The 15,880-nt window shown below is 41.1% G+C and overlaps 2 protein-coding genes across 9 annotated transcripts in view; one reads left to right on the plus strand and one right to left on the minus strand.

The window, feature by feature from the left end:
• Window positions 1-60: 60 nt before the first annotated feature.
• LOC134619036 (ninjurin-1-like) lies at window positions 61-11,326 on the minus strand. Its single transcript, XM_063464733.1, has 3 exons — window positions 11,223-11,326; window positions 4,974-5,211; window positions 61-2,178 (listed from the first exon to the last, which is right to left on the minus strand). The coding sequence occupies exons 1-3, from the start codon at window positions 11,256-11,258 to the stop codon at window positions 2,036-2,038; spliced, it is 417 nt and encodes a 138-aa protein (XP_063320803.1). The 5' UTR covers window positions 11,259-11,326; the 3' UTR covers window positions 61-2,035.
• Window positions 11,327-11,697: 371 nt separating this feature from the next.
• Window positions 11,698-15,880, plus strand: part of LOC134618892 (serine/threonine-protein kinase WNK2-like) — a 40,218-nt gene continuing 36,035 nt past the window's right edge. For 7 of the 8 annotated variants that reach the window (XM_063464496.1, XM_063464500.1, XM_063464498.1 and 4 more), the window contains exons 1-2: window positions 11,699-12,247; window positions 12,624-13,411. In XM_063464496.1, coding sequence (XP_063320566.1) covers window positions 12,764-13,411 — 648 coding nt within the window. In that variant the 5' untranslated portion in view covers window positions 11,699-12,247; window positions 12,624-12,763. Of the gene's footprint in view, window positions 12,248-12,623; window positions 13,412-15,880 lie in introns of all 8 variants that reach the window. The other variant, XM_063464503.1, reaches the window with a different exon arrangement.

The raw sequence follows: 15,880 nt of genomic DNA on the forward strand, positions 1-15,880 counted from the left end.
TTTTAGTCTAGTGTAGCAAATATTCGACAAAGATCTTTGTAGAAATGGGAACATCATTAATTAAATGCTGTATATGTTGCCGTAGTGTAGCAACAAAGGAGAATTAAAGGTAATTAGCAGTGCATTGATTAGCTTTTCCGGGTTAGTTTCTGGCACTGTTCACTGCACTGTCATCATGAAATGGAGATTATATTAAATTATTCATCTAATTGATTCAACATCAGCAACACATACACTAGAGGGCACCACTTCCTCACTCATACACACACAAAAAAACAGAAAAATATTCAAGTGTGCTATAACAATGACAATGGGAAGCAGGGATCAGACCTCATTAATGAATAATGGCAATCAATTTGGTTGAATGAGTTAAGCTAACTTGATGAAATGCTCCATTAAATGCTGCTAGCTAGACTGCCTTTGAAATACCCTGATGGGTGCATTTGAATGCTCTCTGTTTCTTGTAATAAACGATGTGGAGGAAAGTAGTCACATCAGAGGTAAGGTCTACATCACAGCAGCAGAGCAGAGGTGTCTGATCTCAGGAGATTTTCTGCACTTGGCAGCATTTTTCTGCCACTGTCTTCCCTGCAAAGTGAGAGCAACAGATGAGAGGGGAGTCAAAGAGAGAGGAGGAATTGGGAGGTGCTAAAGGGGGCTGGAAATGTCACCAGAGTGATTGTTCAGTCCACATTCCCACGAGAGAGCTATTAATACGCTCGCTTCAAAGGAACTAAAAGTCCTCGTTGATCATCAGCATCCTCTGATGCTCAGCCCCCACAGAGTCACTTTGTTAAACTTCAAGACAGAGCGGTAGGAGCCATGGATATACATTATGTATATATATCAATCTACAGATCTCCTCCAAGTGAAGCTGTGTGTATCATCAAATCTGGCTCTCAGTGTGGCTGTTTCCACGGTTACCAATGATAGTTGTAGGGGAGGAAAAGGATGAGATTGCGACGTTTTGCCATCTGAAAGGTGCTTCCTCACAACCACCTTGGAGAAATTATAGATAGCTGCATGAATGCGATTAAGGTTTTTAGGTGATAATTATGTGAAACAGCCTCAAATTTCCTTTACTGGATATTTATGTCAAACCACTCAAGTGTATAAAATGAGCATTTGCTTGTGCTCTAATTGGGGTTTCAGTGGCATTGCTGCCTAATTAAGGCTTCCGTTTTAACAAGTAGTTCTGCCGGGGTCTGTGCTCTGTTGACTCTGACTCACCAGCTACTTCTGGTCCAAAGAACCACAAACAAAGTCCGGCTTTGCTCGTCACAGAGGGATTCATAGCACAACCAAACACTGTTATAACTGAATGTTAGGCATGACGCCTGTGGGATAGAGTTGATAGTAAAGTTAAAGCTGTGGAGGTGGGTAGTGGTTTTGAGGCGGATGAGGCCTGCCCTGTGCTGCATACATGTGCTCAGCACACCCGTTAAACCTGATCAAACGTCATTGGTGCAATTAAAAATTAAAGAGTGTTCAGGTGTGTGTGTGAGACTGTGCATCCATGTCTGGCTAGTGCTTTGGGTCACTGTCGGCCAGCATAGGAGACAGACAGCATGAGGTCACATGGTCCTGACTGCTGCTGTCTCCACTTTCCTGTTTGTCCATTCAGAACAAATGTTGTGTTGTTTACGTACCAGACCTCTTTGTCGCTACGGCTCTTTCTCTCTTGTTCGCTATTTTCTCTCTGTGCCTGCAGCCATGCGGGACAATGATTTTCTGGTAAATGAACAGCTGTGTATTTTGTTTCAGTTGTTTTCTGGTGGAAATTTCTCTGCGAGCCTGGAGAGGTCACTGTGTTTGTAGGTCATGTAGGTGATTGTGAAGGTCCGGTCAGAAGAGGAGTAGAGCAAAAACATGCTGACGACATGAAAGTTTTTAGGAGCAAACTGCAGAGCAAGGCAGGAGAGAAAATACCTGTTTGAAAAGAGAGAGGGGAGCAGTGAAAGACTGTGAAAATAATGCATACACACATACATAGATTTGCCTGTGTGTGTGTGTGTGTGTGTGTGTGTGTGCATGGTCAGTTGTTGAAATTTGTTCGATGGACTCCAAAAGCTGTGATGAAGACGTTGACCACCACGATGATGAACACCAGACCTGTGGCCAAGTTTTCCATGAAGTTCAGCCTCTGGTGTTTTTGCTCATCATTCAGGTTCCATCGAACTGTGAACAAAAACAGAACAACACACAAACACACACTCAGATAATGTCTAATTACACAACAATCTACTCTATTCTGGGACTAAAGCCAACTCATTATGGTGCAAAGATTTACTGTCAACCACAAATCTATATTTACTTAATTCTGGGTTCAGAATGCTCATCTATATGTGTCTTTTATTTTATGACACAAGCATGTAAGGAAACAATGCAATATTCATTTTATCATTTTTCACTTAGTGGAAACTCAGATTAACGTGGCAAAAAAGTTAGATCTACTGCAATCAATTTACTATGTTATTAAAAATTTTAGCTCATTTTGAATTTGATCACTCAAAAAAGTTGGGACGGGGAAATGCAAAAGGCTTTAAAAGTAAGTGGTACTTAAATGAAACAGCTTAAAGAACATTTTGCAACTAATTAGCTGAATTGGCAACAGGTCAGTAACATGACTGAGTACAAAAAGATCATCTTAAAGAGGCAGAGTTTGTCAAAAGTAATGGTGCAGTAGGCAGAGGCTCATCAGGCTGCAAAAAAACTGCATCTATAAATTGTGGAACAATTTCAGAATAGTGTTCCTCTTTGTAAATCGTGAAGACTTTGAACATCTTATCAGCTACAATTCATAACATCATCATAAGATTCCAATCATTTGGAAACATCTCTGTGCACATGGGACAATGATGAAAATCAATACTGGATGCTCGTGATCTTTGGAATCTCAGGTGACACTGCCATAAAAACAGACATGAAACTGTCATGGAAACCAAAAATGTGGCAAAAAAGACCCAGAATTATTGAGCAGCTACAATCCTATATTTCAGAATAAGACAAGAATGGAACAAAATTCCTCTCCGAAAAGTCCAACAACTGGTCTCCTAAGTTTCAAGACATTTATGGACTGTTAAAAGAAGAGACGCTGCTACACAGTTGTAAACATGGCCCTGTCTCAACTTTTGTTTAGACCTGTTGCTACTAACGGCACCCACTACATTTGTTAAAATAGTATAGTTTCTCAGTTGAAACATTTAATATGTTTTCTATTCTTCATAGTGAATAAAGTATGAGTTTGTGAGATATGCAAATCATTGCATTCTGTTTTTATTTGCATTTAACATAGCTTCCCAACTTTTTTGGAATTGGATTTGTAACAATAGCGTCCCCCAATGTAAACATGTATATGATGTGATACATTTACTATACATCGCAGGCATAAATGTCACACAGGGAAAGAAAACAAGTGTCAGGTTCAAATCACAGAGAAAGAACAATACAGGGGAAGAAAACTGATCAAGGGAAGCTTGTATTTCCTATATGCAACTGTGTCATTTCTTTTGTGTTTTCATAGCATCATGGCATGTGTTAAATGTTATGAAAACAGCTAATTAGTGTTGTGACAAAGACATTACTATGGTGTCATCAGCAGTACAGGGAGTCGCCTGTGAATAATGTTCACATGAATGCATATTCATACAAATGGGTGTGCAGTAGCCATGCATATGTGCATGGGTGTGTGTATTTGATGGCAATTACCAGAGGTTAAACAGCGTAAGAACCCTTCCTGTGATGTGTGTGTGTGTGTGTGTGTGTGTGTGTGTGTGTGTGTGTGTGTGTGTGTGTGTGTGTGTGTGTGTGTGTGTGTGTGTGTGTGTGTATCTGATCTGTCTTGTTGGGGGCTAGAGTCGGGCTGGGGTGGCCAGTATGTGGGCCGCTCACATCACGCACCACTGGCTCCATTAGAGAGAGCTGGATCCAACGGGGAGGGAGGGATGTGAGGACGAGAGGCCAAAGAAGTTCAGAAGAGTAAACGAAAATAAAGAAAAGAGTAATGAGAAAGAAATGTGTGTGATATTTTGGTAAAGGCGAGGGTCGCTGTTTAAGTCTGGTGAAGGAGGTCAAAGGGGCAATGAATGAGTGATGACTCTCACGTGCTGGATGTGTCTTATGGACATGTGACGTTTTTAATGTGAATACCTCAATGTGCAAATGTCAGAGTTAATAATATCTGATTGTACTGTATACTCATACTGTAACAATGTTGATGATGATATAATATTTTTTTTGCAGAAATCTGAGCAACAAGGGAGGAAATATTCATCTGGGCGTGCTTTGAAATATCTGATTGATAATTGATTATTTTTAGATTTTTTTTCAGCAGTTTCACAGAGGAGGTAGATAAGATATGTGGGGTTGTTAGTTTCACACTAACCAAACAAAACTCACTTTATTTACTCATCCATCTACAGCTGAGTCATTGTGACTGGCTTAAAGTTCATTAACCTGTTGTTCAGTGTGTCAGGAAAAAAAACTGAATTAGTTCATCTATCCCCAACTTATCTTATTATTTTATTTACACGCACCAATTTTTCAACCCGAGATATCAGCAGACCTCCTAAAAAATCGTTGCTGCATGTGTCACTTTTTGGGCTTTTCTCTTTGTTCCAACACATGGAGATACATACATACTGACACATATTGACACATTTACACACATACACAGCACCTCTCCCAACTCCCAGCAGTGCTGATATCAGCAGTAAAACCTAGTGAACCCTTTGACCTCTCAGTCCTGGTTGCTATAGAGACTGAATCCAGCTCCTAATAGGTTGTTTGTCAGGAGTCAGTAGACTTGACATTTATGGGGGAGGGGGGCATTGTAGGGCAAAAGGTGGCATATAGATCGCTGTAATCTTGCTAGAATAGAAAGGATGAAGTGGGCAAGTAAAGGATGTGAGATGCCAGACAGCAAAAACACCTCTGATACACCAGAAGGGCTCAGGCTATGTTTACTTTCTCACCTATGAAGATAAGCAGGACCCCAACTGTGATCTGTAGACACAGAGAGATGCTGATTAGGGTGATGGTGGGGGTGTAAAAGTGGAAGCTTGGCCCCTGCTCCAGGACAGCTTTTAGCTGGGAGGCATTGGCCATCAGCAGGGCCACATCCAGCATACTCTCAGCTGCACTCTTCTTATTGGCATAGTGGTTCATGTTCAGAGGAGCTGGGCTTCTGGGCCAAGCATCTGAATGGGTGGTCTGGGGGAGAGAAGAGAGTAATTGGCACAGAGATAATGTTTATGGCTTGCAGATAATGACAGAAAGAAGAACGCCGGGAAACAAGCAGAAAGGCTTGCTCTGTGCTGTTTTGTTCTTCCAGTAGAGCCAACAAGGCATCATTTTGATGAGACTAGCAGTAATTTTGTGTTTCCTGAGCACGGATGGTGAGGATCTGGTTATCATTCTGACCTAATTAGAACAACACCAGCCATTACAGAAGAGTGACCTTTGAAAACAGAGCCATTAGTACAGCAAAGAGATACTGGCAATCCGGTAACAGTACCGTTAAAACATGACAAACACGAAGTCAGCATATGCCGTTTGTGCGAACAGTTTCAAACGATCACTTTCAGTCTGCACATTTTCTCCTTCGCTAGTGTCATATGAGCATTGAGCTCTGGGCATTTTATACTGCTTCTATGAGCCTGCGCTGCACTTGTTGCCCTCTATTCCAGTGTTTGTTGACTTTATAAATCAAAACAGTCAAATGATTGATTTTCTTATCTGTAAAAAAAACTATCAGTGTAGAGTGATAGAGTGATCCTCCGTTCATATTCTGCCCATATCACATTCTCTTGAAGCTTGATGGACAGCTGCAGAAATGGGCTGAGCAAAGCCAAGAAGAACCAGTGTTATATGATAGCAGTTTACCTCAGTTTGCCCATCTTTTGGCAGGTAGAGCCTTCGGCTATCAGGACCTTCTCTTGTCAAACCTACTCTCAGTTTTGGTTCTGAAGAAAGACACCCTCTCTACTCTTAAAATTAATCTTTCACTTTCCTTTTTGACAAATCTAAGAGTTTCATCAAGTTCCCTTAGTTGCGCTGCTCTAAACCCAGGCTGCTAGTGGATGCACTGAGCACTTCTTCTTTGCTCCTCGCTTTCACTTCCCGTACACTCATAGGCCACTGCTGCATCTTGTTAACTCTTGTCTACTTTCTTCAGTAGCTTCTGTGATGTCCTGCTCGTGGCTCATGGTGCGTCTATGGTCCTCTGTCCAGACGGCAGTCCCTCTCTGAGCCTTGTTCTGCCAGAGGGTCTACCTGTTGACAGGGAGGTTTTCCTCCCCACAATTGTTGGGGGATCTTTGGAGTTCACTCTCTAATATTGCGTGATTTTTACCTTACCTTGGGATGACTGTTCTTGTGAGCTGGTATTAGCTTTAAGCCTAATCTTAAAATTAGAGAGGCTATCTGTCTCCTGGATCCAAACTGGGAGCCAGAAGTCTGAGAGTAAAATGCTCTTTTAGGGTGATACGATACTATGAGGTCTTTAAGGTAAGATCCAGCTTGAATATATGAACTCAAGTGAAATAACTATTCACTTCACTAGAGAACAAAATGTGCTTTATTATTTTTTTATATTTTATACTCAATAAACCAGGGACTTAGGAAGAGAGGTGAGTAAATATGATAATTCATTTCTATGATTAATCAGCAGGTGTTGACCAAAAGCGTTTAAGAAAGTTACTTTTACTCTGAGTTGTGTAACCTATCGATTCTTGTGTGGGTGAGCATGATGCAACATTAGATTAGCTCAGTTGTGAGTGTGTTTGTGTGTTCACTCCAATGTCAGTGGACTATGTACTGCAAAGAGAGAACCATACATATCCACTGGACCAGAAGGTTCTGGAAAAAAAGTTATCTTATTGGTGAATAAGGAGTCTGTCTCTATAAAAAATGCTGAAAATACATTTTAATCTGGCTCATTACACCTGAGAACCACATTTTAAAATTCAGTGGCGACAAGGTCAAAGCATGGATGCCAACTCTTTCTTTGAAAAGGAAAAAAAAATCAGCAGTCTCTTCCTGAACACCAAAATCTTCCGTTTTTATCATAACACTCCCTGCAGCTGCAGAGAGCATAGTTTGTCTGAGATTAACCAAACTGCAGAAGTGGTGCGAGCTGTCTTCCCTCTGCTCGAGGGATAAAGACAAAAAGAAAGGAAAGAAAAGCTGCACCCTCTAATTTACCATGGATGAGGCTACAGCTGAATTACAATGTATTTAAGAGATTCACAGCAATCGACTGGCATGGGTTAACTTGATGTATGAGGGGAAGTACACTCTGAACAGAAGGTGTGGTCGATGGGGTTGGTAATGATCTGGTACTCTGGTTGCAGTAATTATTTTGATAATTTTTTTTTCAATCCTGTGATAACCACTGGACAAGCCATGTTTAATTCTCTTAATAAATCTCTGCTTTTTAGAAGATGTATTAAATGGGTTACTGGCCAAGTTCATCATCTGGCAGTCTACTTATCAGTTTAACTTTTATGCTTTATCATAGATTCATGTGAACACTTCAGAGACATCTCGGCAGTATCCAGCAAATGTTAAAAAAACAAACAAAAACAAAAAACAAAATGTGTTTTTTCCAAATCCTTTCAACTCAAAGCTCCACTGCACTGTGTTACACCTTCACAACGAGGAATTAAAACACATTTTAGGACATGCTTTGTGAAGCCAAAACATGCATTTCCACTGGAAAGTAATGTGGTGTGGCAGGGTGTCCTGTGACTGTGATCTGTTCCAAATACCACAAATGGCATACTGTCATGACGTGTCAGGGTCAGCCTTTCTGCTCTCACACACTGACATAGGTTTTTCAAAAAATACAGCCCTTTATCCCAGAGTCAACAGACCACAGTGAGATAATACTTGTTGTGAGATCGCAAGTTGGAAATATGGAGTCACTATGTCTAGAAACACAGGAGGTGAATTTTTTCCAAAAAAGAACCCCTCCTTTTTGACATGTGCGTAGGCCAAATCTAAAGGTCATTTCCTCTGTCTGCCCAAGCTATTTATCACGATTAATCCTGCTGTCTACTCGCATCATACAGCTGGCAAAATAGCACAACAACTAATCACAGTAGAGGAGACATTCAGTGCAAAAACGATAGCAAATACAGGCTATTATAATATGTCATACTCAACAGCTGTGAGTGGAGTGGAGGGATAACATGCTACAAATTATTTTTTTAAAAAAGAGAATGTACGTGATCCTGGTTTTCGTTTGAATAATATTTGGGAAAAAAGTGGAAGGCAACTCACATTTGCATATTTGGAAAGAATTTTATATCCCAGAGAAACCCAGTGCTTGTCAGTCATCTAGGCACACCAGATTTATAGCTATCTAAACTGTAGGGGGAAAAAAGAAAAGTTCTCATTAAATCAGTTGTGCTGTACTGGTTCTAGGTTTCAGTGCTGATTTTTGTGATGAATTATTCACAGTGCATTTCTAGTCTGAATTAGTCTCGGGGGAGATACACCGAGGGGAGAGAAGGAGCAAGGTAACGAGGGAGGGGGAGATAGTCAGAGACATAAAAGTTGTTTGGATCTTAACTCTCAGTTATGTGTCACTGTGGAATAACAGATGAAATCATGTAATAATATTTAACATTATTCAGTTTCTGCTGTAAGGTGTCACTAACATTACAATGTGGGAATGAGAAGGGAAACCAGCTAATCAGTAAGTTATTTATATAGGGCTTCTTCAAACAATGAATGTTGGCCTAAGTGCTTAACTGAGCAATTGAAATCATTCATATAAATCACATAAATAAAACTGAGAATAAAACTGGTTCTGCTGGGGGTTTCTTCCTGTTAAAAGGAAGTTTTTCCTTCCCACTGTCACCAAAGCGCTTGCTCATAGGGGGTTATATGATTGTTGGGGTTTCCTCTGTTTTCTTTGTATTATTCTAGGGTCTTTACCTTACAATATAAAGCGCCTTGAGGCAACTGTTGTTGTGATTTGGCGCTATATAAATAAAATTGAAGCTGAATTGAATTGAATGAGAAAATATGACATTATTTTACCTTTCAACCCAGATTGCAGAATACAAAGGATTACCAAGGGTGAAAAACAAATAAAAGACCCTTATATTCACATTTGCTACTTCTCATATTTTTTTAATGCTAAAGCTAGATGCAGAGTTGTATAATACATGCTTTTTACAACTTTGGAAAGACTGCAATTTCTTAATTCCCGTGATTTAACCCAAACCTCAGATCAAATAAATCCATTTTTCATTGTGTATTCAGAAGCAAATGAACGTTTTGGCTGATTTCCCAAAAAACTAAATGAACTCATTCAACTTGCACACCTAATCCTAAACTTTTCTCCTTTTCCCATGTCGTCACACTAACTGATTACACTACCCGCATGTAAGTTACTTAGAGAGTATGCAGTGCCTTTAGCTTTGTATTGTTAAGCTCTGTGTCTGACATGTAGAAAGCTCTTCAAGGCAACAAAGCAAGACACCACTTAAGACAGTGAAACCGTACATTTATTATTTAGTTAATTGAGCCCGTGTTCAGCTATATGATGAAATGCTAAATTAACTCTAACTGCATGAGTGAGTATTTCCCTTACTTTTTTTTTCTTCGTGCATAAGCACTTCTTTGCTCTCCATCCATCAAGTCCTATCAGCAGCCTTCTTCTCTCACTCACCTCAAAATCTGGCCAGCTTCCAGATGACAATCGACCCAACTGTAAATCTAATTTCCATGAATCTCTGTAGAGCTTTTAGTTTTACAGCCTTGCACAAAGCAAAGCAAACATGACTGTTTCTGAGTGTGGTCTATGCAGCTAAGGCACTTATGGTGGGAAAAGAAACCCCAAACAAATCAAAAACACTTTCTCATTTAGTGAAAAGCTGCAATTTAAACTACGGGTTATCAAAGAAAGTGAAATCTGACTCATCTCATCGGTCTTAGATTTCAGTGAAAGGCAGGCAAGCATATTAAAAGCCTGCAGAAAGTCTTCCTGTGAGATATTCACCCTACAAGAGCCATGGATTGAAAAAAAAAAACACTCATATTGACTCACACTGGTGGGGGACACATTGTAAATGAGATCAATTGCTCATTTTATCGAGCGTAAGGGTATTACATTTTGCAAATGCTGGCTGAGCTCTGACTGTTGCAAGGAAGTATCTGTGGCTGCCAGGGTCTCTCTTCCTCCTGCCTTCTTCCTCAAATTCACACACACACACACACACACACACACACACACACACACACACACACACACACACACACACACACACACACACACATCTGAAATTAAATGGCGCTATTAAGACAGTGACCATGCAGATAACAGAGTGAAGTCCATTTCCCTGCCCTGTAAAACTGGATGCTGCACATTAGATGCAGGACTGAACTACTCTTAAATGGCAGCTTCAATTGCCTAATAAACTAAAGTAATCAATTTGTGAGCTTTACAGTTGTGGCATGAAGCAGGATGATGTAATACAAAAGTAAAACCGTGTGTCTGTTTTTATGTGTGCATTTAAGCCAGTGTACTGGTAACAAAGGAGGGCATTCATTGTTTATGAGGTCACTCAGGTACCAACAATACTTCACCCCTAAGCCAGACCAGACTGTCATCTGACCCAGCATGCCTGCAAAAGACTTTAAGATGTCTGGTCAAATGTTTCTGCGGAGACATAAAATCCGTCTTATTCAGCACCACTTCTATTCTGCAAAGCTTATGCACCTCTGAATGTACCTCACATGCAGATGACATGTAACATGAGAATAGGCACAGAAGTGGCATGGAAGCGCAGAAACCGCAGGAGGTGGATACTTTTACACGATCGGCTTACAATAAAAAGTAACAACCGACAACTGTGGGTACAGAAATGACCACCACAATGAATCAACACTTCTTGCAACAAAAAATTCAACCCAAACAAAAATGATTGCATGACAGCACATTTCCCAAGTGCCCATATCCAAGCGATTGCTTTGCGGTTCGTGCATTTTTGCACTGTATTAACACTCCTTCTATTCTACTGTATAAAAGCATGCAAAACAGCAAGAATACTCTTATTAATCAGGTAATCTTTCTTCGTGCATCTTTTATTTATTGCACTTGTGAGCATGACAATTTGTAAACTCAATCTACTTAGCCTATAGACATCTATAAAGCAGAGGATTTACATTTTCCCTCGATGAATGTTAAAAAGGGGCTGCAAATATCTTACCTCGGTGCCACTTAACCTGTTGATGCTGCTGCTCATTTTTGCCCTGTGCGAAGAGCTGCTACACCTCAGATGCAGGCTGCAGCAAAGTGGCAAAATATCCTGTAGGGGTAGAGAAGACTGGACCCGCAAGCACATAGCCAAGGCTACGTGACAGAGCTACTGATGCACATGTAACTACTATATTATAGTGACACAACAGCAGTGATAATGGAAAATGTTGTTTCAACAGCAGGCTCGGGAGTTAAGACACGTGACTGAGTCTGCAAAGGGCGTGAGAAATTATTTATTTATGTTTTTTGTGTAATTTACTTGCACTGACTCTAATCAGCCTTTGTCTCACCCCGTGTCACTCTGTCTGTTGGACAGCACAGCAATATGATGAGTAGGCTTTCTGTGGCGTCCCAGAGTGCCGTATGATTGGATGGACCATTCCCCCCCTCCCCTCCCTTCTATAGTCCTCACCAGGGGCGTGGAGCCAAGCGAACTGAATGGGAAACACATTTGGTGTACCTCACCGGTGCACTAACCAAATGGTGGAAGGCGATGACAAGCGCAAACAGCTGTTGGTTTAAGTTAACTACCGAGGGGACTACAGGAAAAATAAAAAAAACCCGAGTCTTAAAGCGACCCGTGTGCGCTATTTACTTACGCGGCAGCGAAGAAGAAGAAGAAACAGTGGGGAGAGTCGCATCGGGAGCTGCAACCGAAGAGAGGGATGCGGGGACTTAAAAGGAGATAAATACAAGAAATTCGTCAGTTATTTCTTGTCAGCATGTGGTATGTGTTCAGTTAAGAAAGCCCGAATTTGTTTGCGGTCGCTGGGGCGGCTCTTGCGCTTGAAAATGGAGATAATATGCAGATAGGGCGTTTTTGAAGTCCACCTTTTGTCGTGGACAGTCGGCTAACGTTGGCGAGGTTTTTTTTTTTTGAGTGCTGCTACTGGACCTGGCAGGTTTGTCTCTGCTGTGTGTCACTAGCGTCAGTTTTACCCGAGGGTGTTTTTTATGCCCCTTTTTTTGAACAAGGTAAGTCGTGCCTTATTTTTTTTATGTCAGTATTTGAACGTAAGATAATATTGTGGGCATACTGGGGGGGATTTAGTGCTAGCTAGTTGCCAAACTTATGTCGCCGAAGCCAGCTTGCTAGTTTCTCGGTCACCTGGACGACGATTGCTTCTGGAAGCAATGCTTTAACTCCTGGGCTTGTCTTTTTGTCAACCCCCTCTTACTGACAGCAGCTAACTTCACCTCAGTGATTATTACCATGCTTAAAGCCCATCGATAGCTTTAGCAATAATGTATAACTGGGGCATATCGCATTTCTTTTGCAGGTTCTTTTTATTATTATTATTATTATTATTATTATTATCGGATAAAATCTTGTCTATGTCATCCATCCCAGTGTTGTTAAGGGCCTCTCCCGGCAAACTGCGTCACCGAGTGGGCGCTGCAGGTATTCATCTGTCGATCTGCGTGTTGGAAAGTCTACCCGTGATGGCACGAATGACCTGGAAAGCAAAGCGACTGAACATTTAAGTCACCATGGAGCCGGAGTCTAAATCAGGCTCCGGGGACCATCAAGACCTGAGAAATTCGCCTGTAACCAAGTCTCAGTGTGAACCGGGCAAAAATGTGCGCGAGGCCATGGGTGATGGACCCGTCAGTCTTGTGGACTCTGTAGTGAGAGGTGGGAGTGACCCCAGCGCATATCCTTCCTCCAGTTATCAGAGGATTGTGCATCAGAGATTCATCAGGAGAAGTTTGTGGTTTTCAGACACAGATGAGCAGGCCTTTGAAGCACCTGAATGTAATAACAGGAGTAAGATCCTAAACATTAACCTGCGAACAATTGTGGACAGGTCAAGGGGGACCAGCTGTGGGATACAGGAGGGATCCAGCACTGAAAGTCAAGGTGGGCTTAAAGACAGTGCAACAGAGAGCGCCAGCGCCGATGAGGACAAGGAGAAAGGTGGAGACGCGTTAAATGTTACATGCAGTGATGGTGGTAAAGCTGCTGTCAAAGCAGCCAGTGAAGAGAATGAGGAGGAGGCAGAGATGAAGGCAGTCTCCACGTCTCCAGGGGGAAGATTCCTTAAATTTGACATAGAGCTGGGGAGAGGTTCCTTCAAGACAGTCTACAAAGGCCTGGATACTGAGACCTGGGTGGAGGTGGCCTGGTGTGAGCTGCAGGTAAGGCAGTAAAATTGTCTCATCTCATTAACAAGATTTCTGTGACACCAATTTGTTGTGCATGCAGCAGTTACAGACAAGGCACAATTATCTTTTTCATATTTGTGAAAAAAAGGCTTATTTTTCACATTTTTAATCCATGAGATGGATGCTGACCAGAGCTATCTAAAAGTATCTTCACATTTTTCCCTCTACGATAAATATATGCGTGATTAATATTAGTGGAAGAATGCCTGACTCCCACAGGAAGCCCTCTATCTTTTCTCCTCTGTGTTCTCACTCATCATGATAGTGTAATGGAGATGTCTTCAGGGAGCTGTCAATCAGCTTCTAGTCTCATGAAGGAGTATGCTGAGTTGCAAATTGGTCACCACTAAATTTTAAATGGTTTACACTGGAAGACTGATTGACAAGCAGTAGCTGTAGACATGACATGGAGGAACATACCATCGCTGAAGTATGGCGATCGACAGTTTCGCAAATGCACAAGGGGAGTGCATTTTCTTGCGTTACATAGACACAAGGAAATCACAAGCTTAGACTGTGCAAAGGTATTAACTAATTATTTCCATCCTTCTGAGACTGCAACAAGGATTATTCTCTCTCCCTCTCCCAGGAGGCTTAAGGGGGACTATAGTCAGCATGACTGGCCCCCTCAAAGTACAAAAACATGTCCTGTGATTTGTTATTTTTTTCCCCCTATTTAGATAATTTTGTAAAGGATTTATTTTACATTGTGTGTGCTCAGACAGCCTTCATTTTCCATGGCAGTTTGGCCAGCTGATTGCATGATGACACTCAGCTCAATTATTGAAGTGGACAGTGCAGGAGATGCCGGTTCGCTCTCTCCCAGCAGTGTGTCTGCATGTTATTAGTGGTGCTACTCCCTGCATCGCACCCTCTGTGTAACAGGAGGTGAGCAGACAGGAAGCAGCTGAACCTGCCCCATAGCCTGCTGGGAGCCTTGTGGCAGTCAGTGGCCTCAGTGAATACTTTGCCTAGGGTACTGAAAACATGCTGCGTCAGTACTGTGCGAGATGAAAGAATGCAAACCACTTCATCCACTGGCAGGAATTAAACCTGTTTTGTCTGACTTTAGCATTACAGCACAGTGACACATAGCATCACATAAAAGGACTTTAAAGATAGCATGCCATTGTTGAGCATGCAAAGACACACTGAGACTCGAAGGCCTCATTTGGATGATGATATCATGCACGTTGACAGCAGGAAGCAGCCCCGAGCCTTCCTCAACTGGACAACACAAAGCTGTAGTTAAGCTCAGTCCAGTGGATGGAGAATGTGGAAGAGGGATCTATGTACTCTTATTTTAGTTTTCCCTACAGACAGATTAAAACTCCCTCTAGTGGACAGTTGACAATGGATGTTAATCATGATGCAAGTGATCATGTAGTCATCTCATATACACTGTTGTAGCTTTGAGCTGAAGGTCTTCCATTAGGTACTGTTGGATAAACAAAATAACAGGCAGAACTCTTTCATGTGTTGTTAAACTGTCATAGCAGATGCAGTTTAGGTAATTATTATTCATTTATTTTCTTAATTGGCCATTTGAATCATTAAATGTCTTACAAAGGAGTTTCCTTGCCTCCTTAGTGATATCTGGAGGATTAATCTGCAGCCGTTTATTGATTAATGAGTCAGTTGAAGCTATTTATTAGTTTTATCTGTCAGAAATGCATAATTACACATTCCCAAATGATTTTTACTCTGGAATTTTTGCTGTTGGTCACAGAATACAAAATATAAGACAATTAATTTCCTTCTCTGATGTTTTATAGACTGAGTGACTATAAAACAGAATTGGATTAATTGACATTTCAGATATCTTGTCCTGTCTAAATTCCAAGGTGTTTCATTTATTTTTTAAAGGGCCAAGCAAAAATATTAAAAGTTACATTTGAGAAGCTTGACGTTTTTGTGGAAAAGTTACTTGAACATTGTTTAATCTGTCATTCTGGATGTTTCAGTATGTATTTACACTGCTATATTACACAATGTCTGAATTCAATTTTAAGTTTAGAGTTGCTGCATTGTGCAGTTAGACCAACAGCACACTTCTTAATTATTGGCATTTGTAATAATCTGCAGACTGTAGTACGGGAAATGAGATTCTTTACTCCTAAAGAAAGTAGAAGAATGAGTAGCTTCAGTAGGCTTTATCAACATCCTCAATTTTATTGTCTGTCAAGCTGTAATCAGGATGAAATCACTGGAGAGATGAACTAAGAAGTGAGATCAATAGGATTGTATTGTATATTGAGCCTAAAGGCAGACTTTTCAAGGTGGAGCTCTTTGAACCTGAGTCGATCACCATAGTAATATATATATACTGCACATCTCACAGGTGGTGCATGCAAGCTGTTTTCTTCTTTGTGCACAGCAGCCAGTGCAAAACGGATGTCACGATTGCTGTTGTGCAGGGTTCTTTGGTGTCGTTTTGGCTTA

Source organism: Pelmatolapia mariae, linkage group LG20 (assembly GCF_036321145.2).
Source record: "Pelmatolapia mariae isolate MD_Pm_ZW linkage group LG20, Pm_UMD_F_2, whole genome shotgun sequence".
Classification (NCBI taxonomy): Eukaryota; Metazoa; Chordata; class Actinopteri; order Cichliformes; family Cichlidae; genus Pelmatolapia; species Pelmatolapia mariae.

Excerpts from the sequence above, each read along its gene's own strand:
- LOC134619036 (XM_063464733.1), bottom strand. The coding sequence starts at position 11,258 with ATGAGCAGCAGCATCAACAGGTTAAGTGGCACCGAG. Across the intron at positions 5,212-11,222 it reads ACAGGTTAAGTGGCACCGAG|ACCACCCATTCAGATGCTTG; the intron begins GTAAGATATTTG and ends TCTCTCCCCCAG. Across the intron at positions 2,179-4,973 it reads GGTCCTGCTTATCTTCATAG|TTCGATGGAACCTGAATGAT; the intron begins GTGAGAAAGTAA and ends TTTTGTTCACAG.